This window comes from Bufo bufo, chromosome 4, assembly GCF_905171765.1.
Source record: "Bufo bufo chromosome 4, aBufBuf1.1, whole genome shotgun sequence".
NCBI classification, from domain to species: domain Eukaryota; kingdom Metazoa; phylum Chordata; class Amphibia; order Anura; family Bufonidae; genus Bufo; species Bufo bufo.
In genome coordinates, this window is record NC_053392.1 from 265640037 (window position 1) to 265667119 (window position 27083).

The 27083-nt window shown below is 44.3% G+C and overlaps 1 protein-coding gene across 1 annotated transcript in view; it reads left to right on the top strand.

Moving 5' to 3' along the window:
• The window catches only part of LRRC1 (leucine rich repeat containing 1), a 229278-nt gene that overhangs the window by 151434 nt on the left and 50761 nt on the right, over positions 1 to 27083 (top strand). The window contains 3 exon segments of the mRNA XM_040428569.1: positions 4825 to 4883; positions 4886 to 4898; positions 23017 to 23161. Of these exon segments, the coding sequence (XP_040284503.1) occupies positions 4825 to 4883; positions 4886 to 4898; positions 23017 to 23161 (217 nt within the window).

Below are 27083 nucleotides of genomic sequence, written 5' to 3' on the forward strand. Positions count from 1 at the left end.
GGTATTCAGTGCGGGTGCAATGCGTTCACCTCCCGCATCGCATCCGCGCGGAATACTCGCCCGTGTGAAAGGGGCCTAATTGTTTAGTAGATTACACTGATTGCTGTATTATGGAGGAAGACTGTCCTATAAGACATGTTAGTACTTCCTAGTGAGGACACATTATGTAAGTCATGTGCTTGTTTACCATTTCTTCTACTTCTTGTGCAGTGGACAGGTTTTTCTGTACGACCTGTTGAATGTCCTTTAAAACACGTAGTCATAAAGGATGTTGTCATTTTCAGCTTGGCTCTGGGCACACCCTGGGCTAGTTTCAATGCTGCTTTACTATTGTAGTGATTTGGACTTAAATACTAAAGTATCTGGTGTATGATTATTATAATCTTTATATAGCGCCAACATATTCCGCAGTGCTTTATAAGATCACCTATGGGTTATAGTGTGCGTAATAGATGTTTATCTGCATGGAAACAGCAGATCCTGGAGCCTCTTTTCTTATAATTCTGCATTGTGCCATTCCTCTCTTGTTCCTCTTAGAATTGTATGAGTAAATTGGTACCTGGACATACTCCTTTTGTCAAACAGGTGTAACCCTACACAGTCTGGTACTGTGAGCACTGATTGGACAATTTGAGCCCTTAAATGGTAACAGCAGGTTGTCAGTTTATGCACATATTTCTAGGTGGAATAACCAGGGCTGTGAACGTTCCGACTCCGACTCCTCAGTTTTATGTACTTCCGACTCCTCTGTATATGCGAATGTATTTTATACATTCCTTGAGGGAAAGAAACGCAACCTACCACAGGACTACTGGCTGGGAAGCCAACAGTCTACTGTATTGCACAGTTTAAGCAAAAGACAAACACAATAAAAACAAAGTTTTATAAAAAAAAAAAATTATTAATCAGTCAAGTGGCTGGATAGTAGCAGCAGGCATTTCTCCTTTGTGTGCTGATCTTCTGCTGAGATAGTGCAGTGGGAGGATCCAGGAAGGGGCATTATTATTAAAACCTGATTTCCCTAGTAGAATCCCATAGTCATGTTTAAAGTTTAAGCTAACAATCTGAGTTTACAAGTTTTATAGCCTTAGCTAAATGACAGCAGTTTTTCCAATGGTTTACAGCTTCAGTCTTGAACTATTGACTATCCATTCCCTTCACTTATACAAGTGTCTCTAGTCCTGCCAAAAAACATTTATTTAATCCCTTATCAGTGAGAGGCTAGGTTACACATGGACGCTGCGTTCCCTGTAAAAGCAGAACACAACACTATGGAAAGTATAAGTATTGCAGCTCCTAATTGTGCGTTGCGTGCCATATAGTGAAGCACATGAAAAGCATGCTTCTTCACGGTCACTTAACGTGTTCGTTTCGCGGTTACGTAAGGCACTGCATGCATTGGTCTTTATTCTTACAGTAGAGAAGTCATTAATTATAACTTTTTGTGAATTGGGACATTTAAACTTGTTTTTTTTTTTTTTAATTCCAATCTAAATTTAGTAGGAGTCGGAGTCGGTGCATTGTTTGCCGACTCCGACTCCAGGTACCCAAAATTTTCCTCGACTCCGACTCCACAGCCCTGGGAATAACAAAGGAATGGTACGACGCATAGTTATAAAAAGTGCCTCAGAATGGTTATATTTTGGTGAATACCTTTATTTACTAAAACAGAGAGCAGATGGAGTTAAAGTCCATTTATATGTATCTATTCTTCAAACCATTTTCCAATAGTTACAGTATCTTATGGGACATTCCTATGTATGATCAGTGGATAGAACAGTGCTGATATTTTCGTTTATTAACTTGATTGTAGCAGGATATGTATTGTACTTCAGATGACTACCTCTATACCTTTTGTAAAGGCAGCCACACACATTCAATAACTGTTGGCTGAACGATTGACGGCTATCTCTCCCGACTCCTTCACAACTCTTAAAAACATACTTGTTTATTACAGCTGAAGAGCTCATGCACATAAACGTATTTTTTTTGTCCGCATCCGATCCACATTTTCTGCGGTTTGGATGTGGACCGGGAGCTCCTCACAGACATTACACTGTCGGCCGAATATTCTTGTATGTGGGGGCCATAAGATTAGGTTTAACATTAGTCTTTTTGTGCATTAGGACTTTAGGCCCCTACACACCATCCAATGATTGGGGCAATTATCATAGGGAACGCTCCTCTTCCTGATTGCCCCCCATAAGGCTGCTTAAAGTCAGTGTTTGATCAGTGATTTTGAGCGAAAAACATCAGTGGATCCTACACAGAGATAAGGTATAATGGAAAGATCTGCACCTGAACTGTGTTTTTGACCCCCACCCAGTTTTGGCTTCATTCACTGATCACTTACTGTGTGAAAGCAGACTAAGGGCCAGTTCACGCAGAGTTTTTTTGGCGCTGATTTTTGGAGCATTTCCGCCTCCCATTCAATCAATAGTAAACACTTTGGGCAGAATCAGCGCCGAATCTCCCATTGAAATTAATAGAAAGCTGAAATTAACAGCTCCATGTAAGTCCATTGTTATGCAAGCAGGTGTGGACCCACTGCACCACTGACTGGCTATACCTTGGAGGCGTGACTAAGTAACTACCTGGTCTTCACTAGAGCCTCTGGTGGTGAATATAGCTTGGGCCGTTAGGGTAGTTACCAGGTGCCATTCCACAGCAGTCCCCCGGGTCAGTGGCAGCTGACCAGGGGTAGGACATGGTCAGGAAGTCTGAAGTCAGGCAGACAGCGATCAAGCAAAGTCCGTAAACTAAGTCAAGGGTCCCAGGCAGGCGGGTAGACAAGCAAAAATCCGTTAAATAAAGAAGCGGGTCCGGTAGACAGAAAAGCAGAAACTTCCAAAACACCTTTACACAAGGAACTAGACGAAACTAGTGACCAAGATTGCTCAGGTGCCTTCCTGGGCCAGAAAACGCAAACCAGCCATAGGCTGGGAGATGGAGGGCGGGTATGTGCTGCCTCATAAGGGGGGAGAGACACACCCTAACAATAGTAAAGGACTTAAGCAGTAAGTAAGCTCTGGCATGGAGTGCAGATACAACAGTTAAGATACCTGCTGCCCGCATGGCAGCAGGAGGGAAAGAGGGAGCCTAGCGCCTGTGCCCGCAGTTAGGGGCAGCAGCGCCGGCACGGACCGCTTGGCTAACATCCATACGTTATTTTTTTTTTTTTGTTTCTTCATTTTCCACACGTCTTATGGTGCAGATCTGCTTCAAAAACCTCAAGCTGAAAATTCAGCTTTGTATTTAACACCCATTGGTTAAAAAAAAAAGCGCCAAAAAACCACACGAAAAACGCATGTTTTTTCTTGCTGAAAAAATAAACACGGATTCTGTGCTTTATTTTTTTTTTTTTTTTTTTTTTTTCAAGCTGTTTTTCAAAACCAATCGGGTGAACTGGCCTTAAAGGTTGCACCGGTCACTTGATAAATAAAAAAACTCGTCCATCAGATGAAGGCATTATTGATGCGATCTCCTAAATCATCATTTCCGAACAGCAGATTGCGCTTTGTAAACAGCGACATGCTGCCCTGCATAGGATGAGCGATCACTCAACCCCAAACAGTGGCGGTGATTGCAGCATGTAAAAGCAGCTTTCGCCTTCTGTTCCGATAATTGGCTGGAAGGGCCCTTTAGCAATAACAGCAATGATGTGTTTCCTTCCGGGTGATTATACTGATTATTGCCAAGTGTTAAGAGTAGGGATGAGCGAATCGACTTTGAATGAAACATCCAAAGTCGATTCGCATAAAACTTAGTTCCAATACTGTTTGGAGCAGGAATTACATACAGTAATAGAATGTATTGGCTCTGATGAGCCGAAGTTATTGCTTCGCAAAGTCTCCCAAGACTTCGCACAATAACTTAATAAATTAATTTGTACTGTAAAAAAACATTTCCCAAACCCTGCTTCGGTTCCAACTCTGGTTCGGTTCCAAGTGGTACCTTGGAACCGAACCAGAGTTTGGGAAATGGTTTTTTACGGTACAAATTAATTTATGAAGTTATTGCGCAAAGTCTCGGGAGACTTTGCGAAGCAATAACGTCGGCTCATTGAAGCCAATACATTCTAATACTGTATGTAACTCCTGCTCTGTACAACATTAGAGCGAAGCTTATGCGAATCGACTTCGGATGTTTCATCTGAAGTCGATTCGCTCATCCCTAGTTAAGAGGCCTCTGCTGCTATAAAGACAACCAAAATACATTCTGCATACAGCAAAGATCCATTAGTCTGGTATTAATGAGAACGGTAATGGACAGTTATAGTAAAATGCTATCTATCCTTGAAATAAACAGCAGCGTATCTTACACATGTCTTAGCATATTCTCACTTAATCTTGGTTTTGGGCCAAAGAGTAAAAATTTCTTGTCTATTGAATGCTTTACAGCAAGGGTGCACAACCTGTGGCCCGGGGGCCACATGCGGCCCCCAACCATCTGGTGACAAGCATATATTTGCATGTATTCTCCCATTAGTTGGGAATCCTTGAAGTGTAACCAGACATTTATAGTATATACTGTATGTACAATACGTCATAAATACAGTATTTCAGTTGGTAATACCTTTTATTTTCTTCCCTTGGGATTCCTTCAGTCTAACAAGTTGACCACCAACCAGAAAAAGTTGTGCACCCCTGCTTTACAGTATAGTTAATGTGATACTTTTGTGTGCTGTTGTATCTATAGAAACTTAGCTTTTAGTGGAGTTTTATTGGTTGATGTAGCCAAACTATTTTATGATTATCCGTTTATAACTAGTTACTCATGGCATAGTTTACACACTGAAACTAACAATTCTGTTTGGGATTGCAGCCAGAATCTATTGGATCACTACAGAGACTTAAGGACCTCTGGTTGGATGGAAATCAACTGCAGAATTGCCTCCGGTAGGTTCTCTTTTTATTGGATGCTATCCTACAAAGAACTGAAACTCCACATATTGCTCTATAAAGTAGGTAGGTAGAGCTGAGATTCTTCCTTTACCAGTTGTTCTGAAAGCTAGCCTTTCGTAATTCGCAAGAATTTGTTTGGAGTATGTAGGTAAAGATCTTCAGGTGTTTCAGAGGATCCAGATATGCTGGTGACCATACCGTGTAACTGCTCAGTTACTGGCCAAATTCCAAGAAGACCCAGTGTCCCCATACCATCACTTTCTTTGCTGTGTTTCTACAAGACTTTTTATTTCATGGGATATTTTTGCCCATATAGTATGTTTTAGCACTTGGCTTTTTATTGGCGTTTTATGTATGCCTAGTGGAAGAAGAAAGTATGTCGTTGCCATTTTTCATTTTTATATATTTTAAAACATACACTCAGTGTCTTTAAATATTATAAGATGCGGAGCTTTGTAAAGTTGAGTATTTTTATTTTATATGCTATTACCATTTTTTTTTTTTTTTTGTATTTTTTTTTTTTTTTCATTTTGTATCTTCATCTACTTCTCATTTATTTTTATTTAAAAAAAATTCTCCTTTTTTTATTGTTGTCTGATATAAGTAATGCAACCATCTGGGTGATACATGTATTTCATTCAAAAATAATAAGACAAATGCAATAATGCATGGTATACACGTCACCAGAGAAGTTAGAGCCAAAGTCATGAAATCTATTCCGGTCCAGATTTTTTGGTAACATTGGTGTGTTTAAATATCGAGCAAAAGGTCCCCATAAGTAAATACCATTTGCTACCACTGAGGAAGGAACATTCCGTTCCTAAATGCGTCCGGTGGGAACGGCTTGTTGAATACTGAAGGTGTACAGCAATATTTAAAAACAATCTATACAGGAATATTCAAGTTGGATTAGGCGTCCCTACGCTCCAACAGCGCACGCACGGCAAAACCATTCAAGCCGGCATACAGCAGAGCGGGCGGCCAATGTAAACACAGGGAGGATCACAGCGCTTCAGGATCTGGGAGTTATAATTCCTCGAATCACTGGCAACATTAAGACAACTAAAGGATATAGTGCGTACGCCTATGCCAGGGCTTGACAAATTTCCTTGGAATCTAGGAGCCAGCTAAAAAAGTTAGGAGCCAGGCGGAGCCGCATCATAAAGCCCCCAGTAGGTGCCCCCATAGTGCTTCCCCCCCACTTCTCCATAGAGCCCCCCCAATAATGCTGTATACCATGTTACATATACCGCCGCTCCGTCCCCGGACCCTATTGACTATAATGTGGACGGGGGCGGAGCTCCGGCGCAGCATGGCAGTTCGCGGTGAGAGGCCGCCGGACTAAAGTTGGACATGCAGTACTTTTAGTCCGGCGGCCTTTCACCATGCACTGCCGTGCTGCGCCAGAGCTCTGCCCCCATTATAGTCAACGGGGACAGAGCTGCGGTCCGGCGAAACAGCGGAAGGACGGATCCGACAGGGTGAACAGCCTGCCGGATCCATCCTGCCGCAAGTGTGAAAGTAGCCTTAGTTCTATAGCTACTGAATGAGACAGGAGAAGGGATGCCTTTAACATATAGATCTCCTTGAGAAGCCAATTTGATCCTAAAGGGTTAATTCAAACTGTAATCTAAACTGTGTCCTGTCACTTCTCTTATCTCTGCTGCAAAAGCATCAGCACAGCCTCAGTGTAAACTGTTCTAGAGTCTGACTGTTCTTTTAACTCAAAGAATCGAATGAGTCACTAACTAAGGCCTCTTTCACACTTGCGTTATCCGGATCCGGCATGTACTCCACTTGCCGGAATTACACTCCGGATCCGGAAAAACGCAAGTGTACTGAAAGCATTTGAAGACGGAACAGTCTTCCAAATGCGTTCAGTGTTACTATGGCACCCAGGACGCTATTAAAGTCCTGGTTGCCATAGTAGTAGTGGGGAGCGGGGGAGCGGTATACTTACAGTCCGTGCGGCTCCGGGGCGCTCCAGAGTGACGTCAGAGCGCCCCATGCGCATGGATGACGTGATCCATGTGATCACGTGATCCATGCGCTTGGGGCGCCCTGACGTCACTCTGGAGCGCCCGGGGAGCCGCACGGACGGTAAGTACACTGCTCCCCGCTCCCCACTACACTTTACCATGGCTGCCAGGACTTTAGCGTCCCGGCAGCCATGGTAACCACTCTGAAAAAGCTAAATGTCGGATGCGGCAATGCGCCGAAACGACGTTTAGCTTAAGGCCGGATCCGGATTGATGCCTTTCAATGGGCATTAATTCCGGATCCGGCCTTGCGGCAAGTGTTCCGGATTTTGGCCGGAGCAAAAAGCGCAGCATGCTGCGGTATTTTCTCCGGCCAAAAAACGTTCCGTTCCGGAACTGAAGACATCCTGATGCATCCTGAACGGATTTCTCTCCATTCAGAATGCATTAGGATAATCCTGATCAGGATTCTTCCGGCATAGAGCCCCGACGACGGAACTCTATGCCGGAAGACAACAACGCAGGTGTGAAAGAGCCCTAAGTCGGATCTTTAGATTCTTTTAACCTGTGACTCATTCGATTCTTTCTTACTTAGACTCCCTGTACTTACTTGTGTGACTCGGAGCTGCTAGTCCTTGCCTCAGCTCTGATTGGTTGGTGGGCGGGGAGGGGAGGGGCTGGCAGAAGCAGCTTCCACTCTAGGATCAGATTACACTCCTCCCGAGCCCCTCCCCTCCCTGCTGACAGCGTCTCGCTCTCTGTGTGCTGTGCCTCACTGACTGGATGAGCTGTTTCACACGGTGCTGCCTCCGGACAGAACGGCAGCTCCTCACCCATCGCCCGGGCACCTTTGAAAACTGGCTGACAAATACCCAAGCGCCAGGACTAAATTCCTGGTCGCCATGGCGACCTGGCGCCTGGGATTTGTCGAGCCCTGGCCTATGCAATGAGCTAGAAGTACAACAAAGCCGTACCTTTTTATTACTAAATATGAATTTTTATACGTGAGCTCAGCATTTTATAATATTTAAAGGGACCGAGAGTATGTTTTAAATTATATTTTTGTTATTATGTGAATAATTGGAATATTGATTTTGTATGACAGGTATTTATCTAGGTCTAGATACAGATGCACGCAGAAGAGAATTGCGTCTGACTGAGAAAATCAAGCGATCATGCTAAAAGTCCAAACAAAGGAGGAAGTTAGGACAGGTTGCAGAATTCATTGAGTAACTTAAAAAAACTATCGAATCTAACTGTTTTACAAAAAAAAATACTCGCATATAGACTGTTATGGTACGACGTGTTGCAGTAATGTTGAGCAGCATATTTTGGAATGTTAGTCTATGGTGTGGCACTGCAACATGCTGCGACGCGACAGTCGCACAAAAATCCAACTTGGATGGATTTTTGTGCATCTGTCATGTCGCAGTGCAACACCATGGACCATCATTACAAAAAATGTTACGCGACATTACTACGATATACATGTCGCTTGACAAATGTCGTTGTGCACCCCTAGCCTAAATGTGCTAAAAAATGTTGATGGAAAAGTGTCTTTATTAAAGAGGACCTGTCACCGCTCCTAACATGTCTATTTTAATAGCTTTATGCATTCCCCATGTAATAACAATTCTGGAACATCTATTCTTATGGATCTATGTTGTGCCATCCCTTTATTATTTCACCTAGACACACCCCCCAACTAGTTACCACCCCTCTGTACCCTTACTGCAGACTGCTAGCAATTTATTCATAACTTCTAGTAGAAATAATAAAGGAATGGCACAACATACAGCCATAAGAACAGATGCTCCAGAATTGTTGTTACATGGGGAATGCATGAAGCTATTAGAACCGGCATGTCAGGACAGGTGAAAGGTAGGGATGAGCGAACCCGAACTGTATAGTTCGAGTTCGTACCGAATTTTGGGGTGTTCGTGACACAAACCCGAACATTTTCGTAAAAGTTTGGGTTCGGTGTTCGGCGCTTTTTGAAAGGCTGCAAAGCAGCCAATCAACAAGCGTCATACTACTTGCCCCAAGAGGACATCACAGCCATGCCTACTATTGGTATGGCTGTGATTGGCCAGTGCAGCATGTGACCCAGCCTCTATTTAAGCTTGGGTCACGTAGCGCCGCACGTCACTCTGCTCTGATCAGTGTAGGGATAGGATGCAGCTGCTGCTGTTAGGGCCAGATTAGGCAGTGATTTACTTACTGAAGTGATCGATGTACAGCTGTGTATCATTCAACCTCTGCTATTTAAATGCTCGCTGTTTTAAGGCTGCCGAGAGCGTTTTTCATTCTCTTTTTTTTCTGGGGTGATCGGCGACCATCTTGTGTCTTGTGGTGCGCCAGCACAAGCTGCCACCAAATACATTTAACCATCAATAGTGTGTTGGCTGTGCTTGCTATTTTATTGAGGCGTGAAATTATACAATTGCCAAAATAGCAGTACCCTAAATCTAGTGTTTCAGCTGTGGCTAGCCAATTGCAATACTGTCTGCTGTCTGGCAAAGGATATATTTTTTTCCGGGTTGAAATACAATTCCCAACTTAGCAATTCCCTAAATCAGTGGTTTCTGCTGTATCAGGCCAAGTTTAAATCTATCCATAAAAGGGTATATTAGATTGAAGGTGCGGATAGGGTTATTCTCAATAACTTCAAACGCTACCGTGCATCTCCAATTCTAATTCTGTCCGTAAACGTATACCTGTCATCCACCGCTTAAATACTAGGCCTACAATTTATATTCAGCTAAATCTGTGGTTACTGGTGTGCCTGTATTAGTGTAATACGGTACCTAAGTAGATAGCCAGATAGTGTTAGGTGCCTGTATTTGAATTCAATACATTGGGCCAAATAATTTTTTTCTTATTGTGGTGAACGGTAGCAATGAGGAAAACATCTAGTAAGGGACGCGGACATGGTCGTGGTGGTGTTAGTGGACCCTCTGGTGCTGGGAGAGGACGTGGCCGTTCTGCCACAGCCACACGTCCTAGTGTACCAACTACCTCAGGTCCCAGTAGACGCCAGAATTTACAGCGATATTTGGTGGGGCCCAATGCCGTTCTAAGGATGGTAAGGCCTGAGCAGGTACAGGCATTAGTCAATTGGGTGGCCGACAGTGGATCCAGCACGTTCACGTTATCTCCCACCCAGTCTTCTGCAGAAAGCGCACAGATGGCGCCTGAAAACCAAGCCCATCAGTCTGTCACATCACCCCCATGCATATCAGGGAAACTGTCTGAGCCTCAACTTATGCAGCAGTCTCTTATGCTGTTTGAAGACTCTGCTGGCAGGGTTTCCCAAGGGCATCCACCTAGCCCTTCCCCAGTGGTGGAAGACATAGAATGCACTGACGCACAACCACTTATGTTTCCTGTTGATGAGGACATGGGAATACCTCCTCAGCACGTCTCTGATGATGAAACACAGGTGCCAACTGCTGCGTCTTTCTGCAGTGTGCAGACTGAACAGGAGGTCAGGGAGGAAGACTGGGTGGAAGACGATGCAGGGGATGATGAGGTCCTAGACCCCACATGGAATGAAGGTCGTGCCACTGACTTTCAGAGTGCGGAGGAAGAGGCAGAGGTGAGACCGAGCCAACAGCGTAGCAAAAGAGGGAGCAGTGGGCAAAAGCAGAACACCCGCCACCTGCTACTGGCCACTGCCATCTGGGACCGAGCACCCCAAAGGCAGCTTCAAGGAGTTCCCTGGCGTGGCAGTTCTTCAAACAATGTGCTGACGACAAGACCCAAGTGGTTTGCACGCTGTGCCATCAGAGCCTGAAGGGGGGCATTAACGTTCTGAACCTTAGCACAACCTGCATGACCAGGCACCTGCATGCAAAGCATGAACTGCAGTGGAGTAAACACCTTAAAAACAAGGAACTCACTCAGGCTCCCTCGGCCTCTTCCTCCGCCTCTGGAGGAACGTTGGCACCTGCCGCCCAGCAAACAGAGGATGTAGCACCAACACCACCACCTCAGTCACCAAGCATCTCAACCATGTCACACGGCAGCGTTCAGCTCTCCATATCACAAACATTTGAGAGAAAGCGTAAATGCCCACCTAGCCACCCTCGATCCCTGGCCCTGAATGCCAGCATTTCTAAACTACTGGCCTATGAAATGCTGTCATTCAGGCTGGTGGACACAGACAGCTTCAAACAGCTCATGTCGCTTGCTGTCCCACAGTATGTTGTTCCCAGCTGCCACTACTTCTCCAAGAGAGCCGTGCCTTACCTGCACAACCAAGTATCCGATAAAATAAAGTGTGCACTGCGGAACGCCATCTGTGGCAAGGTCCACCTAACCACAGATACGTGGACCAGTAAGCACACCCAGGGACGCTAGAGCTCCCTAACTGCACACTGGGTAAATGTAGTGGCGGCTGGGCCCCAGGCGGAGAGCAGTTTGGCGCACGTCCTTCCGCCACCAAGGATCGCAGGGCAACATTCTTTGCCTCCTGTAGCCTCCTCCTCCTACTCGGCTTCCTCCTCCTCTTCTTCCACCTGCTCATCCAGTCAGCCACACACCTTCACCACCAACTTCAGCACAACCCGGGGTAAACGTCAGCAGGCCATTCTGAAACTCATATGTGAGACCTGTGTGCCCTGTTGCGCTGTTTTGAGTACTCCACCAACATGGCCAGTGGCGATGACGCCGTTATCAGCGTTACAATACCACTTCTATGTCTCCTTGAGGAAACACTTAGGGCGATGATGGAAGAGGAGGTGGCCCAGGTGGAGGAGGAGGAGGAGGAGGAAGAGGGGTCATTTTTAGCACTTTCAGGCCAGTCTCTTAGAAGTGACTCAGAGGGAGGTTTTTTGCAACCGCAGAGGTACAAATGTGGCCAGACAGGGCCCACTACTGGAGGACGAGGAGGTGGAGGATGATGAGGATGAGGATGAAGCATGTTTACAGCGGGGTGGCATCCAACGCAGCTCGGGCCCATCACTGGTGCGTGGCTGGGGGGAAACGCAGGACGATGACGATACGCCTCCCACAGAGGACAGCTTGTCCTTACCTCTGGGCAGCCTGGCACACATGAGCGACTACATGCTGCAGTGCCTGCACAACGACAGCAGAGTTGCCCACATTTTAACGTGTGCGGACTACTGGGTTGCCACCCTGCTGGATCCCCGGTACAAAGACAATGTGCCCACCTTACTTCCTGCACTGGAGCGTGATGGGAAGATATGCAAGTACAAGCGCACGTTGGTAGACGCGCTACTGAAAGCATTCACAAATGTCACAGGGGAACAAGTGGAAGCCCAAGGCGAAGGCAGAGGAGGAGCAAGAGGTCGCCAACGCAGCTGTGTCACGGCCAGCTCCTCTGAGGGCAGGGTTGGCATGGCAGAGATGTGGAAAAGTTTTGTCAACACGCCACAGCTAACTGCACCACCAGCTGATACGGAACGTGTTAGCCGCAGGCAACATTTCACTAACATGGTGGAACAGTACGTGTGCACACCCCTCCACGTACTGACTGATGGTTCGGCCCCATTCAACTTCTGGGTCTCCAAATTGTCCACGTGGCCAGAGCTAGTCTTTTGTGCCTTGGAGGTGCTGGCCTGCCCGGCGGCCAGCGTTTTGTCTGAACGTGTATTCAGCACTGCAGGGGGCGTCATTACAGACAAACGCAGCCGCCTGTCTACAGCCAATGTGGACAAGCTGACGTTCATAAAAATGAACCAGGCATGGATCCCACAGGACCTGTCCATCCCTTGTGCAGATTAGACATTTAGAACTACCTCCCCTTAACCATATATTATTGTACTCCAGGGCACTTCCTCATTCAATCCTCTTTTTATTTTCATTTTACCATTATATTGCGGGGCAACCCAAAGTTAAATGAACCTCTCCTCTGTCTGGGTGCTGGGGCCTAAAAATATCTGACAGTGGCCTGTTCCAGTGTTGGGTGACATGAAGCCTGATTCTCTGCTATGACATGAAGCCTGAATCTCTGCTATGGGACCTCTGTCTGGGTGCCGGGGCCTAAAAATATCTGACAATGGCCTTTTCCAGTGTTGGCTGACATGAAGCCTGATTCTCTGCTATGACATGAAGCCTGGCTCTCTGATATGGGACCTCTCTCCTCTGTCTGGGTGTCGGGGCCTAAAAATATCTGACAATGGCCTGTTCCAGTGTTGGCTGACATGAAGCCTGATTCTCTGCTATGACATGAAGCCTGATTCTCTGCTATGGGACCTCTCTCCAATTGATATTGGTTCATTTTTATTTATTTTATTTTTATTTTTATTCATTTCCCTACATTTTGCCTACATTTTGCTGCCTTTTGCAGCCCTCTAGCCCTTTCCTGGGCTGTTTTACAGCCTTTTTAGTGACAAAAAGTTCGGGTCCCCATTGACTACGTCCCGAACCCGAACATTTCCGGGAAGTTCGGCCGAACTTCTCGAACATCTAGGTGTTCGCTCAACTCTAGTGACAATTAAAGAGGACCTTTCATCTGGCAAAATATTGTGAACTAAGTGTCATGATCTGTACAGCAGCGCCCAGGGATCTCACTGCACTTACTGTTATCCCTGGGCGCCGCTCCATTTTCCTGCTATGCCCTCCGGTATGTTCGGTCACTTGGTTATAGTAGGAGGAGACTTCCCTTGTTCTCGTGGGCGTCTCCTTCTTCCAGGCTGTAACGCTGGCTAATCGCAGCGCAGAGCTCACAGCCTGGGAGTTTTTTTTGTTTTTTTTTTCTTCCAGGCTCTGAGCTCTGCGCTGCGATTGCCCAGCGCTACAGCCTGGAAGAAGGAGACGCCCACGAGAACTAGGGCAGTCTCCTCCTACTATAACCAACTGACCGAACATTCCGGAGAACATAGCGGGAGAACGGAGTGGCGCCCAGGGATAAATAGTAAGTGCACTGAGATCCCTGGGCGCCGCAGTACCACTTAGTTCATAATATTTTCCATGTGAAAGGTCCTCTTTAAGTAATATGTGGAAACAAATGAGGTTTTTCACCTTTCAGTCTGCTTCAAGACATAACTGATGAAAGTCATTTTGCTAGGTTTTAACATTTCTACAGCAGTGTCTGTGTGTGTAATTCCTCCATAATCGGGATCTACTGATACTGTTAATAGTTAATAGTTTGAGCTCTGAAGTTTTTGGTGGTTTCTGGGGTTCATCCTTCTAACATGCTTGTATATTGACTACTGAGAAATTATAGATTTAGCAGCATTGCCGTTTTATACATGAAGAGAACAATCGAAAATAATAACAATGGGAGCTTCAGAGCTGACAGCGATGTGGTACTCTAATTCTTTTTTTCTTGAACCTTTTCTAGCACTGCTGCTGTAACCATGTAGCCTGACAGCTCAGTGTGTCTTACCAAGTAGACATTATGAATTTAAACTTGCTTTCTATCTGACTTTCTTTTTACAGCTTTTTATTCTCATTTTTCTAATATGTCTTCTAGTTTTTGTAATCTTTTTAAACCTACTGCACCTAGTCTCAAATTATTAGAGTATGTTCACACGAGGGATTTTATCAGCTGCATAATCTGCTACATATATTCATTTTTGAGTGATGCGGACTCGCTGTACCGGCACTGCAGTAGGGTGGTCACAGGGGAATAAATATGCAGGGTGTGTTCACATTCAATTGGAGCCTCTGTCACAGATTCCACAAAAAAATGGATGAACTAGAGCAGCATACAGTGAGGAACAGAAGTACACTGCTCAAAAAAATAAAGGGAACACTTAAACAACACAATGTAACTCCAAGTCAATCACACTTCTGTGAAATCAAACTGTCCACTTAGGAAGCAACACTGAGTGACAATCAATTTCACATGCTGTTGTGCAAATGGGATAGACAACAGGTGGAAATTATAGGCAATTAGCAAGACACCCCCAACAAAGGAGTGGTTCTGCAGGTGGTAACCACAGACCACTTCTCAGTTCCTATGCTTCCTGGCTGATGTTTTGGTCACTTTTGAATGCTGGCGGTGCTTTCACTCTAGTGGTAGCATGAGACGGAGTCTACAACCCACACAAGTGGCTCAGGTAGTGCAGCTTATCCAGGATGGCACATCAATGCGAGCTGTGGCAAGAAGGTTTGCTGTGTCTGTCAGCGTAGTGTCCAGAGCATGGAGGCCCTACCAGGAGACAGGCCAGTACATCAGGAGACGTGGAGGAGGCCGTAGGAGGGCAACAACCCATCAGCAGGACAGCTACCTCCGCCTTTGTGTAAGGAGGAACAGGAGGAGCACTGCCAGAGCCCTGCAAAATGACCTCCAGCAGGCCACAAATGTGCATGTGTCTGCTCAAACGGTCCGAAACAGACTCCATGAGGGTGATATGAGGGCCCGACGTCCACATGTGGGGGTTGGGCTTACAGCCCAACACCGTGCAGGACGTTTGGCATTTGCCAGAGAACACCAAGATTGGCAAATTCGCCACTGGCGCCCTGTGCTCTTCACAGATGAAAGCAGGTTCACACTGAGCACATGTGACAGACGTGACAGAGTCTGGAGACGCCGTGGAGAACGTTCTGCTGCCTGCAACATCCTCCAGCATGACCGGTTTGGCATTGGGTCAGTAATGGTGTGGGGTGGCATTTCTTTGGAGGGCCGCACAGCCCTCCATGTGCTCGCCAGAGGTAGCCTGACTGCCATTAGGTACCGAGATGAGATCCTAAGACCCCTTGTGAGACCATATGCTGGTGCGGTTGGCCCTGGGTTCCTCCTAATGCAAGACAATGCTAGACCTCATGTGGCTGGAGTGTGTCAGCAGTTCCTGCAAGACGAAGGCATTGATGCTATGGACTGGCTCGCCCGTTCCCCAGACCTGAATCCAATTGAGCACATCTGGGACATCATGTCTCGCTCTATACACCAACGTCCCGTTGCACCACAGACTGTCCAGGAATTGGCAGATGCTTTAGTCCAGGTCTGGGAGGAGATCCCTCAGGAGACCGTCCGCCACCTCATCAGGAGCATGCACAGGCGTTGTAGGGAGGTCATACAGGCACGTGGAGGCCACACACACTACTGAGCCTCAATTGACTTGTTTTAAGGACATTACATCAAAGTTGGATCAGCCTGTAGTGTGTTTTTCCACTTTAATTTTGAGTGTGACTCCAAATCCAGACCTCCATGGGTTAAAAAATTTGATTTCCATTTTTTAATTTTGGTGTGATTTTGTTGTCAGAACATTCAACTATGTAAAGAACAAAGTATTTCAGAATAATATTTAATTAATTCAGATCTAGGATGTGTTATTTTTGTGTTCCCTTTATTTTTTTGAGCAGTGTATTTGAACACCCTGCGATTTTTCAAGTTCTCCCACTTGGGCTACTTTCACACTTGCGTTCAGAGCGGATCCATCTGGTGTCTGCACAGACGGATCCGCTCCTATAATGCAAACGTTGGGATCCGTTCAGAACGTAAAGAGAAAATTCTAAGTCTGAAAGTTAGTCAGACGGATCCGTCCAGGCTTTGCATTGAAAGTCAATAGGGGACGGATCCGTTTGAAAATTGCACCAGATTGTGTCAACTTCAAACTGATCCGTCCCCATTGACTTACATTGTAAGTCTGGACGGATCCGTTTGCCTCCGCACGGCCAGGCGGACACCCGAACGCTGCAAGCTGCGTTCGGGTGTCCGCCTGCTGAGCGGGACGGAGGCCAAGCGGAGCCAGACTGAGGCATTCTGAGCGGATCCGTATCCACTCAGAATGCATTGGGGCTGGACGGATGCGTTTGGGGCCGCTTGTGAGAGCCTTCAAACGGAGCTCACAAGCGGAACCCCGAACGCAAGTGTGAAAGTAGCCTAAGAAATCATGGAGGGGTATGAAATTCACATTGTAGGTGCATTCCTACTCTGAGAGACAGGAACAAAAAAAGAAAAAAAAAAAGGAAATCACATTGTATGATTTTTAAAAATGTATTTGTCTTGCACTGCTAAACATAAGTATTTTAACACCTGAGAAACAGCCAGAATTCTGTCTCTCAAAGACCTGTTACTGTGCCTTTTTAAAAAGTCCACCTCTACTCCACACTTGTCCACCCCACAGTCAGTCAGATGCCAACTACTACCATAGGCGAGACCAAAGAGCTGTCAAAAGACACCAGAGACAAAATTGTGGACCTCCACAAGGCTGGAAAGGGCTACGGGGCAATTGCCAAGTAGCTTGGTGAAAATAGATCAACTGTTGGAGCAATTTTTAGAAAATAGAAGAGGCTATAGATGACTGTCATTCTCCCTCGGACTAGGGCTTCATGCAAGATCTCACCTCGTGGAGTATCACTGATGATAATAAAGGTGATGAATCAGACCAGAACTACAAGGAAGGAGCTGGTCAGTGACCTGAAGAGAGCTGGGACCACAGTTTCAAAGGTCATTGTTGGTAGAACACTACGCCGCCATGGTTTCAATTCATGCATTGCAGGGAAGGTTCCCCTGCTCAAGTCATCACATGTCCAGGCCCGTCTGAAGTTTGCCAATGACCATCTGGATGATCCAGAGGAGGCATGGAGAAAGTCATGTGGTCAGATGAGACCAAAGTAGAACTTTTTTGTCGTGTTTGGAGGAAAAAGGATGAGTTGCATCCCAAGAACACCATCCCTACTGTGACGCATGGGGGTGGTAACATCATGCTTTGGGGGTGCACTGTATAAAGGAGAGGATGAATGGGGCCATTTATTGTGAGATTTTGAGCACTAACCTCCATCCCTCAGTCAGAGCATTGAAGATGGGTCGTGGCTGGGTCTTCCAACATGACGACCCGAAGCACACAGCCAGGATAACCAAGGAGTGGCTCCGTAAGAAGCATATCAAGGTTCTGGAGTGGCCTAGCCAGTCTCCAGACCTAGATCCAATAGAACATCTTTGGAGGGAACTGAAACTCTGTGTTGCTCAGCAACGGCCCAGAAACCTGACAGATCTAGAGGAGATCTGTGTGGAGGAGTGGGCCAAAATCTCTGTTGCAGTGTGTGCAAACCTGGTCAAGAACTACAGGAAACGTTTGACCTCTAACTGCAAACAAAGGCTTCTGTACCAAATAATAACACTGATTTTCCGCTATGAGCTAGGCGTGTGTGTGTGTATTTCCTTCAAAAGTGGGGGGAAAATGGCAGTGCATCTCACTTTATAGTGAGTACTAATGAGCGCTTCCATTAAAGTGCTTATTAGTATGCAGCAGGGTCCGGGAGCAGTGAGTAAAGTGCTGTGAGCGCTTGCTCTACTCACCACTCCCTCGTGTTCTCCGGACACCGCTCTGTACTGTCCAACTTGCGTACAGCATTAGGACATGGCGTGTGCAATATGACCTGACGCGGTCACAGTGCAGCATGGGCCCAGTAAAGATCAGGGAGCATGACTGCAAAAGAAACTGCCGTACCTGCACCGTAGCAGAACAGGAGAGGTAACTCTATTTATTTTAGTTCTGATGACTGTCTTACCTGAGGTCTGATGGGGTTCTGATGCGAGTCCCCGATCTGCGGCTCTGGTCCCGGTTCCCGGCCTGCGGCTCTGGTCCCAGGTCTGAAAAATATTTATTTTATTTTCCTCCCCTCAAACCTAGGTGCATCTTATAAAGAAAAAAATAAACCCGTATATACATACACACATCAGAATATGTGTGTGTGTGTGTCTCATCATAAATTCAGCGCATCCTCCCTGACACAGGGAGTATCAGAGACCAGCATGAAGCGCCAGTCTTTGATAAATTTTCCAACCATGACTGTAGGCAGTCAGACTAAATTGTAGTGAGTGGAGTCCATCATTTAGTGTACTGATTTTTCTGTCATTTCTGATTTTCTGCTACTATGATGAGACTGAATTATACTGAAATGATTATGAACATTTCAAAACAGTGGCTCACAGAATAATTTATACCTGGAAGAATATATCACGACACGGACAGCTCTTCTGACTTGTCTTCTTTTGTTAATACTTGCCTTCCCCATAAATTATTTAGCATCTGTTCTTGTGCTGGTGCTCTGTTATTCCTACTGGAAATGTATGAATAAATTGACAGTTGGGTAGTACTTGACAATAGGGTGCCTCTCTACCATACTTGCAAACTGTTCTGAAAATATGAGAGACCACAAAGAACATTTTCTGTGCGTGGCACTGGGATGCTGCATCATCCAATTCTGCCCCAGTGTCCAAATATTCAAGGGGTGCAAAGGGGGCATGGCCTATTAAAAGGGATGTGGTCCGTGAAAAGGATTGTTCTTAAACAGTGCAACCTATGCTTGGTTAAATGCTTTGTGTTTCTATTTTCTTTCCTGATCAAATGAATGCAGTTCACTTATTTGACTTGCTTTTGCCGGATAAAAACTTTTTTGGATATTTCAGTCTGATTACAACATTGGCATAACCTTTTCTGGACTTTGCCCTTCAGCTTGATCTTACAATCAGACAATGTTCTTACTCATCCACAGTGGAATACAAATTGATATACTGTACATGCAGCCCTTTTTTGTTTTCTACCAGCTTAGTCTTGGAAATGTTAGCTTGATATGAAGCAAGTACAGGTTAATTGAAAGCACTGTGGTATTGTGTTTGCTTTTTTTTTTTTTTACTTTTCTTACTTTGTACTTAACTATATTCTTTTTTCCATTCAGTAATCTTCTGATTTTGGGAACATATGGATGTAGCCAACGTTATCTTGCGCTATCTTATAGTAATAGTGACCACCTTGACAAGATATCTTATAGTAATAGTGACCACCTTGAGATAGATAGATAGAGAGATAGAGAGATATATATATATATATATATATATATATATATATATATATATCTCTATCTCTATCTCAATAAAAATACATCTATAAATGTTTGGGTTTTCTAATTGGGAAACAGGCTAAAGAGGTGATCCTTGATGGATATGAACGTCATGCACCATCTGCCTAAAGATCCCAATAGCTGTCCCTCCCGTCCCCATACGCATTCATGCTCAATTGGTCCAGGCATGTGTTTAATAAGCAGGGAGAGGAAGGCTGCGGCCAGAGACCTCTGGTAGTGGCTTGTAGCCTGGTACTGTAGAACAAAAGGATCGGGTGAAAAAATTCAACTTGGTCTCAGTTTGTAGTTCTGGAGACCACATGGTGCGGTACTTAATGGTTGCTGTGGATCTGTGCCTTTTGGGCCAGTGTGGCCCATTGCCAACGGGGCTTAGTCTGACAGCAGAGGTGCTGTTGGACAGCTGGGTTGCGCTGCCATGGCCACCATGTGGTGCTGTGCCAGTTTAGAGTAGATACCATCTCGTGGAGGCAAAATTGACATGATGAGTGGGCCTATGCATTTTGCTGAAAACATATACTAATGCCTTGTGTCCAGGATGAAGATTATGGAGTGGTATACAATTACGCAGAGAAGCAATGTGAGTTGTGCTGAAAAGCAATAATAGATCAATGCAAAGTATTTGGATGTGTCATTTTTTGGGGGGGGATTTAGCAGATCCTTCTCTCCCCAAACATTATCTGCCGGGGGAGCGTCCTGAGCACTCCATACATTATAGCATTCGCCGGTCCCACTGAAAACATTGAATTGAGGAGAAGAGTTACAGTCTGAGCCTATAATGTGATAGGAGCTAGGTTTCAGAATACCTCACACCCCCAATATCCACTGCAACCATAAATCCTAGAAACAGAGCTAAACAGTAGTCCATATAACAGCAGGTGTTGCCAACAGATACTGACAAATTATTTTAAGCTCACAACTACATTGGCTTTATATTGCCCTATGATAACGTTTTCAGACTGTGGACCTGACCGTTCTGCTGGCAGACTGACAGGGAAGTCATGGGGAATTTAATTTTCATGCTGCTCTATTATTGCTTGTACTTGAAAGGAATTTGTCAGCAGAAAATGACCTTGTGTAAATCAAATTTTTATGTTAAACATATTTTTACAGAATTTTTGGTCATTTTATATTTAATTTTCCATGCATTTTATATATATTTATATATCTATATATATATATATATATATCTATATATATATCTATCAGAAGTATTTGAACACCCTGCGATTTTGAAAGTTCTCTCACAGAAATCATGGAGGGGTCTGAAATTCACATTGTAGGTGCATTCCCACTCTGAGAGACAGAATAAAAAAATCAGGAAATCACATTGTATGATTTTTAAAGAATTTTTGTCTTGCATTGCTGAACATAAAAATTTGAACACCTGAGAAACAGCAAGAATTCTGGCTCTCAAAGACCTGTTACTGTGCCTTTAACCCCTTAAGGACCCATGACGTACCGGTACGTCATGTATAGTTACGATCACCGGCGGGCGGTGATCGGAACCCGGTGCCTGCTCAAATCGTTGAGCAGGCACCTTGGTTAAATGCGCGGGGGGGGGGGGGTCCCGTGACTCGAGGCTGGGTCTTCCAACATGACAACGACCTGAAGCACACAGCCATGATAACCAAGGAGTGGCTCCGTAAGAAGCATATCAAGGTTCTGGAGTGGCCTAGCCAGTCTCCAGACCTAAATCCAACATCTTTGGAGGAAGCTGAAACTCCGTGTTGCTCAGCGACAGCCCCGAAACCTGACAGATCTAGAGGAGATCTGTGTGGAGGAGTGGGCCAAAATCCCTGTTGCAGTGTGTGCAAACCTGGTCAAGAACTACAGGAAACGTTTGACCTCTGTAATTGAAAACAGAGGCTTCTGTACCAAATATTAACACTGATTTTCTCAGGTGTTCAAATACTTATGTTTAGCAGTGCAAGACAAATACATTCTTTAAAAATCATACAATGTGATTTTTTTATTTTATTCTGTCTCTCAGAGTGGGAATGCACCTACAATATGAATTTCAGACCCCTCCATGATTTCTAAGTGGGAGAACTTGCAAAATCGCAGGGTGTTCAAATACTTCTGTTCCTCACTGTATTACTCTATTTTGTCTGATAAAATAACAGACACAACGAGTGGAAGTTATTGTCCCCCTACAGTTTTCTGGCATAAAAAAGCGTTTTTAAACGATGCTGCACCTAGATATAGATAGATATAGTTGCAAGTGACGCTTCTATGCCACCTTCCCCAGTGGGCGTGGTGGGGCAGCATGTCCGGCACATTTGTCATTATTTACACCAATTTCCTGCCGTACCTGACTGAAATCTATGACCGCTATGAGCTAGGTGTGTGTGTGTGTGTGTGTGTGTGTATGTATATATGTATGTGTGTATATATATATATATATATATATATATATATATATATATATATATAATATTTATAAGACACACTTTTTTTTTTCCTTCAAAAGTGGGGGAAAAATGGCAGTGCATCTTATAAAGTGAGTACTAATGAGCGCTTCTATTAAAGTGCTTATTAGTATGCAGCAGGGTCCGGGAGCAGTGAGTAAAGTGCTTGCTCTACTCACCACTCCCTCATGTTCTCCGGACACCGCTCTGTACTGTCCAACTTGCGTACAGCTTTCGGACATGGTGTGTGCAATATGACCTGACGCGGTCACAGTGCAGCATGGGCCTAGTAAAGACCAGGGAGCATGACTGCAAAAGAAACTGCCGTACCTGCACCGTAGCAGAACAGGAGAGGTACCTTTTTATTCATTTATTTTAGTTCTGATGATTCTTACCTGAGGTCTGATGGGGCTCGGTTCCCGGCCTGCGCCTCTGGTCCCGGTTCCCGGCCTGCGCCTCTGGTCCCGGTTCCCCATATATACATAAACACACCAGAATACGTATTTGTGATATCCTCTTTCTCCACCCGCTGTTTGACTGGTTTCTCTTTTTGCACAGAAATGGGGAGAAAGCTGTCAATAAGCAGCTGGAGAGTTAGGGGAGCCTGCAGCTCATGAGTACATTTGACTCCTATATCTGACTCTTCTGATTTAAATTTCAGACCTTATCCTGTGCATTTTATTATTTAGAGCAAGAAATGATACTGCCTGAATGCTCAGTGTACTTTGGTTCTTGTCTTTTTGTGTCTGATTAGTACTAGTGAAAGTGGAGCAAAGTAATATGTTCTCTTTAAACTCTTCTAAAACAAGATCTGATAAGTTGGTTCTGTGTGTTTCTGAATTTAGATGCTCATCAGTTATTCGCGTTTCACCTCCCCGCAGGGGCTCTCGGACTGATGTCACATTGCTTGTTTTGACTGGTTTTGTTCTGTTTACCCTGGTACAGGAAATAGGAAGCCTGAAAAACTTGATGTGCCTGGATGTGTCGGAGAACAAGCTGGAAAGACTTCCCGAAGAGATCAGCGGATTGACTTCACTGACTGATCTGCTTGTGTCACAGAATTTAATTGAGGTTTTACCTGATGGCATTGGTAAGCAAAAAACTATTTGAAGCACTTTAATAGAATTGGCATTTGGAGATGATCATTAATAAATTATGGATGCCGTACCCAGGTTCATCAAAGGGACATTGGTTGAGGATTTTTTTTGTAATGCTGGCTTACAGATAAGAATTCTCCCGACTCCCACATTAATATGCATGCATACTTGTTGCAGTTCTATGGTAAGGAGTGGATAGCTGCTGCCGGGGACCTCTTGCAGGAGGCGGATAAAGAATATTTAGATCAATATTGTGAATTTCATGTAGTGGCAATTTAAAAAGTATTTGTAACAATTTTAGCACAAATATTTTAGTGCACATATTTGATAGATTAGATTCAATATATTGCTGACCTGATTGGGGAGACATTTAAAGCTGACCATATGGTTGAATGCTTATTCAATCAACAGCTACCTCACCAGATCCTCCAATATGTATGCATGCCCATTTAGTGAATGGGGAGAAGGGAAAAAGTTGCTGTCAGATCCCCACTAATAAAAGGATCAGACAATTAAATCCAGGACTGGCTCCAGGTTCATGTGGGCCCCTTGGGCGATAAATCTCAGTGGGCCTCTTGTGGCATTTGTCAAATGTCACCACAGCATCTGAGAGTGTTAAAAAGACGCACCTTCCCCCAGCGGAGATCAGGGAAAGCACCATGTTCTAAAAATGAGCCGCAGCCTGTACTAGGCTTCCGGGCTCACTGTTAGCATATCCCAGTTCAGGCCACTAGGTGGCAGCACTAAACTGTGATATGGTGATTTCTATAGAGACTAATGGAGCAATTTACATTGTCCTGTATAAGTTGCAATCTGATGAAAAGTAATTAAAAAATAAAATAAAGTTTTGAAAATATAAAAAAAATGTAAACGTAAAATCACCCCACTTTCCCCCAAATAAAAATGAACAAAAAAAAGAATAACATTATGGGCCTCGTAGCATGCAAAAACACCCATACTATTAAAATATAAATAAGTTAGCCCATATAGTGAAGGATATAACAGGAAAAAAATAAAAAAAGGCTGATTGCTGTTTTTTCATCACTTTATCTCTCAAGAAAATTGAATAAAAAGTGATCAAGTCATACACACCCCAAAATGGTATTGCACCCGCGCGGAATTCTCACCTGTATAATAGGGGCCTAAGGGTTGCCACCTTTCCCAACAAAAAATAATAGTTACACAAATTAAAAAGGTAGGTGTGTCTACTTAAGTTTTATTTAGCCTCTATTTTTGGAATGATTCTGCTGGGATGCGAACTCACAGCCTTCTACATTAAAGTCAAGAATCTTAACCACTGGGCTATAGAGCTTCAAGTTAACCTGCTGTACATATATAATGGCTAAAAACCTCAGTAGTAGTTTACCACATATGCATTCATATACATCAGAAGTATTATTATTATATATATATAAATTAGTTTCTGTCTGGACGTTCTTTACGCACGACCAAACCACCAGGACCGATCTTCACCAAATGTGGCACACAGGTACATCAGGTGTCCGGGAAGGTTTTATACCGGGTCTCTGCTTTCTAGGACGTACCGTTCCTGAGATATTCCCAAAAAATTAGCCCCCCCCCCCCCTTCCCAAATACAAGCCTGCAAGTCTTTCTCTTCAAATCCCAACTGCCATAAACACAGTTTTACTCCAGGTTTCCGTAACAACCCAGCCATTTTTCTTTACTGCTTAAAGGGGTGGGCACACTGGAGGTCACTGTTATTAAAGGGGTGAGCTCTATGAAGGTCCCTGTTAAAGGGGCGGTCACTGTGAAAGTCACTGTTGAAGGGGCGGTAACAGTGAGTCATTTTTAAAGGGGCGGGCACTGTGAAGGACAATGTTAAAGGGGAAGGCACGGTGGAGTTCATTGTTAAAGGGGCAGGTACTGTAGAGGTCACTGTTATGGGGGAAACTCTATCTTTTTACGACACACTGAAACATAAAATGAAATATACCCGTGCGAAGCTGGGTCCTTTTGCTAATAAATATATATATATATATATATATATATATATATATATATATATATATATATATAGCAGCAGCACTACTTGCAGATGAAGTCGGGTGCAAAATCCTCTGACCTTAGGCTGTTAGGTCAAAATGGTTATAGATATCTCAAAGAAGAGGCAGCACTCCTGGATAAAGTGAAAAAACGACCCGCTTTATTTCCCCTGTGCAACGTTTCAACTGCTCATTGCAGTCTTTCTCAAGCATAACAATTGGTGTCACAACATATACATTTATACCCACAATGCTTAGTGAGTCAATTAACAAAGTGATTGGCAATAACATAATCAATAATGCATAAAAACGTGAGTTACATTAAAAGTATTTCATGATCATATATGAATTCATTTACATATCGTGTACCAAAATCGCAATTTTTACATACATAGTGACATTTCATAGGCAAATTCCAAAAATCACAAATAAACACTGCCTAGTTCATAAAGTGCCTCGTGCTTAGGTTATAGTGATCACCTGTAAGTGCTGATTAGGCGGTCAGTAGCCGCATGGTTTAAAAACTTAGAGTGGAGTATAGTGATGGCAGTCGTCTCGGCGTCCCTGGGGCCCCACCGCGCATGCTCGGTATCCTGGATACCGGTGTACACCAACAGAGAACGCGCCCAAAAGTGACGTCGGTCCTGATGCGCTCACCAGCATCCCGGCACCTCCCCCGAAGCATGACCATATGGAGGGTGGCGTCTCCCTGTTCGGCCTCCCGGTCACATGACTGAGTCACGTGAATCGTTGCCTGACAACTAGGAAGCGCCTACCCTTAACACCTCGCCATCTCCAGGGTCAGTCAGAGCACGGCAATGAGACCTATATTGGGAAAAGAGACAGCTAGAGTATGAACACTATTCACATGGTTATTGCAGACAATTATAATATAATAGATACATAAATCAGGATACACAATATATGTTATGTCCCTTTTAGGACTATAATCCTCCGATATTCACGATTTGATATCCTGATTTATGTATCTGCAATAACCATGTGAATAGTGTTCATTCTCTAGCTGTCTCTTTTCCCAATATAGGTCTCATTGCCGTGCTCTGACTGACCCTGGAGATGGCGAGGTGTTGAGGGTAGGCGCTTCCTAGTTGTCAGGCAACGATTCACGTGACTCAGTCATGTGACCGGGAGGCCGAACAGGGAGACGCCGCCCTCCATATGGTCATGCTTCGGGGGAGGTGCCAGGATGCTGGTGAGCGCATCAGGACCGACGTCTCTTTTGGGCGCGTTCTCTGTTGGTGTACACCGGTATCCAGGATACCGAGCATGCGCGGTGGGGCCCCAGGGACGCCGAGACGACTGCCATCACGATACTCCACTCTAAGTTTTTAAACCATGCGGCTACTGACCGCCTAATCAGCACTTACAGGTGATCACTATAACCTAAGCACGAGGCACTTTATGAACTAGGCAGTGTTTATTTGTGGTTTTTGGAATTTGCCTATGAAATGTCACTATGTATGTAAAAATTGCGATTTTGGTACACGATATGTAAATGAATTCATATATGATCATGAAATACTTTTAATGTAACTCACGTTTTTATGCATTATTAATTATGTTATTGTCAATCAATTTGTTAATTGACTCACTAAGCATTGTGGGTATAAATGTATATGTTGTGACACCAATTGTTATGCTTGAGAAAGACTGCAATGAGCAGTTGAAACGTTGCACAGGGGAAATAAAGCGGGTCGTTTTTTCACTTTATCCTGGAGTGCTGCTTCTTCTTTGAGATATATATATATATATATATATATATATATATATATATATATATATATATATATATATATATATATAATTTTCTTTTTGTAATTTCCCATTTATTTTGTGCCATCCATTTTTTCACAATTACTAAAAAAATATATAAAATTATACTTCTGCTGTA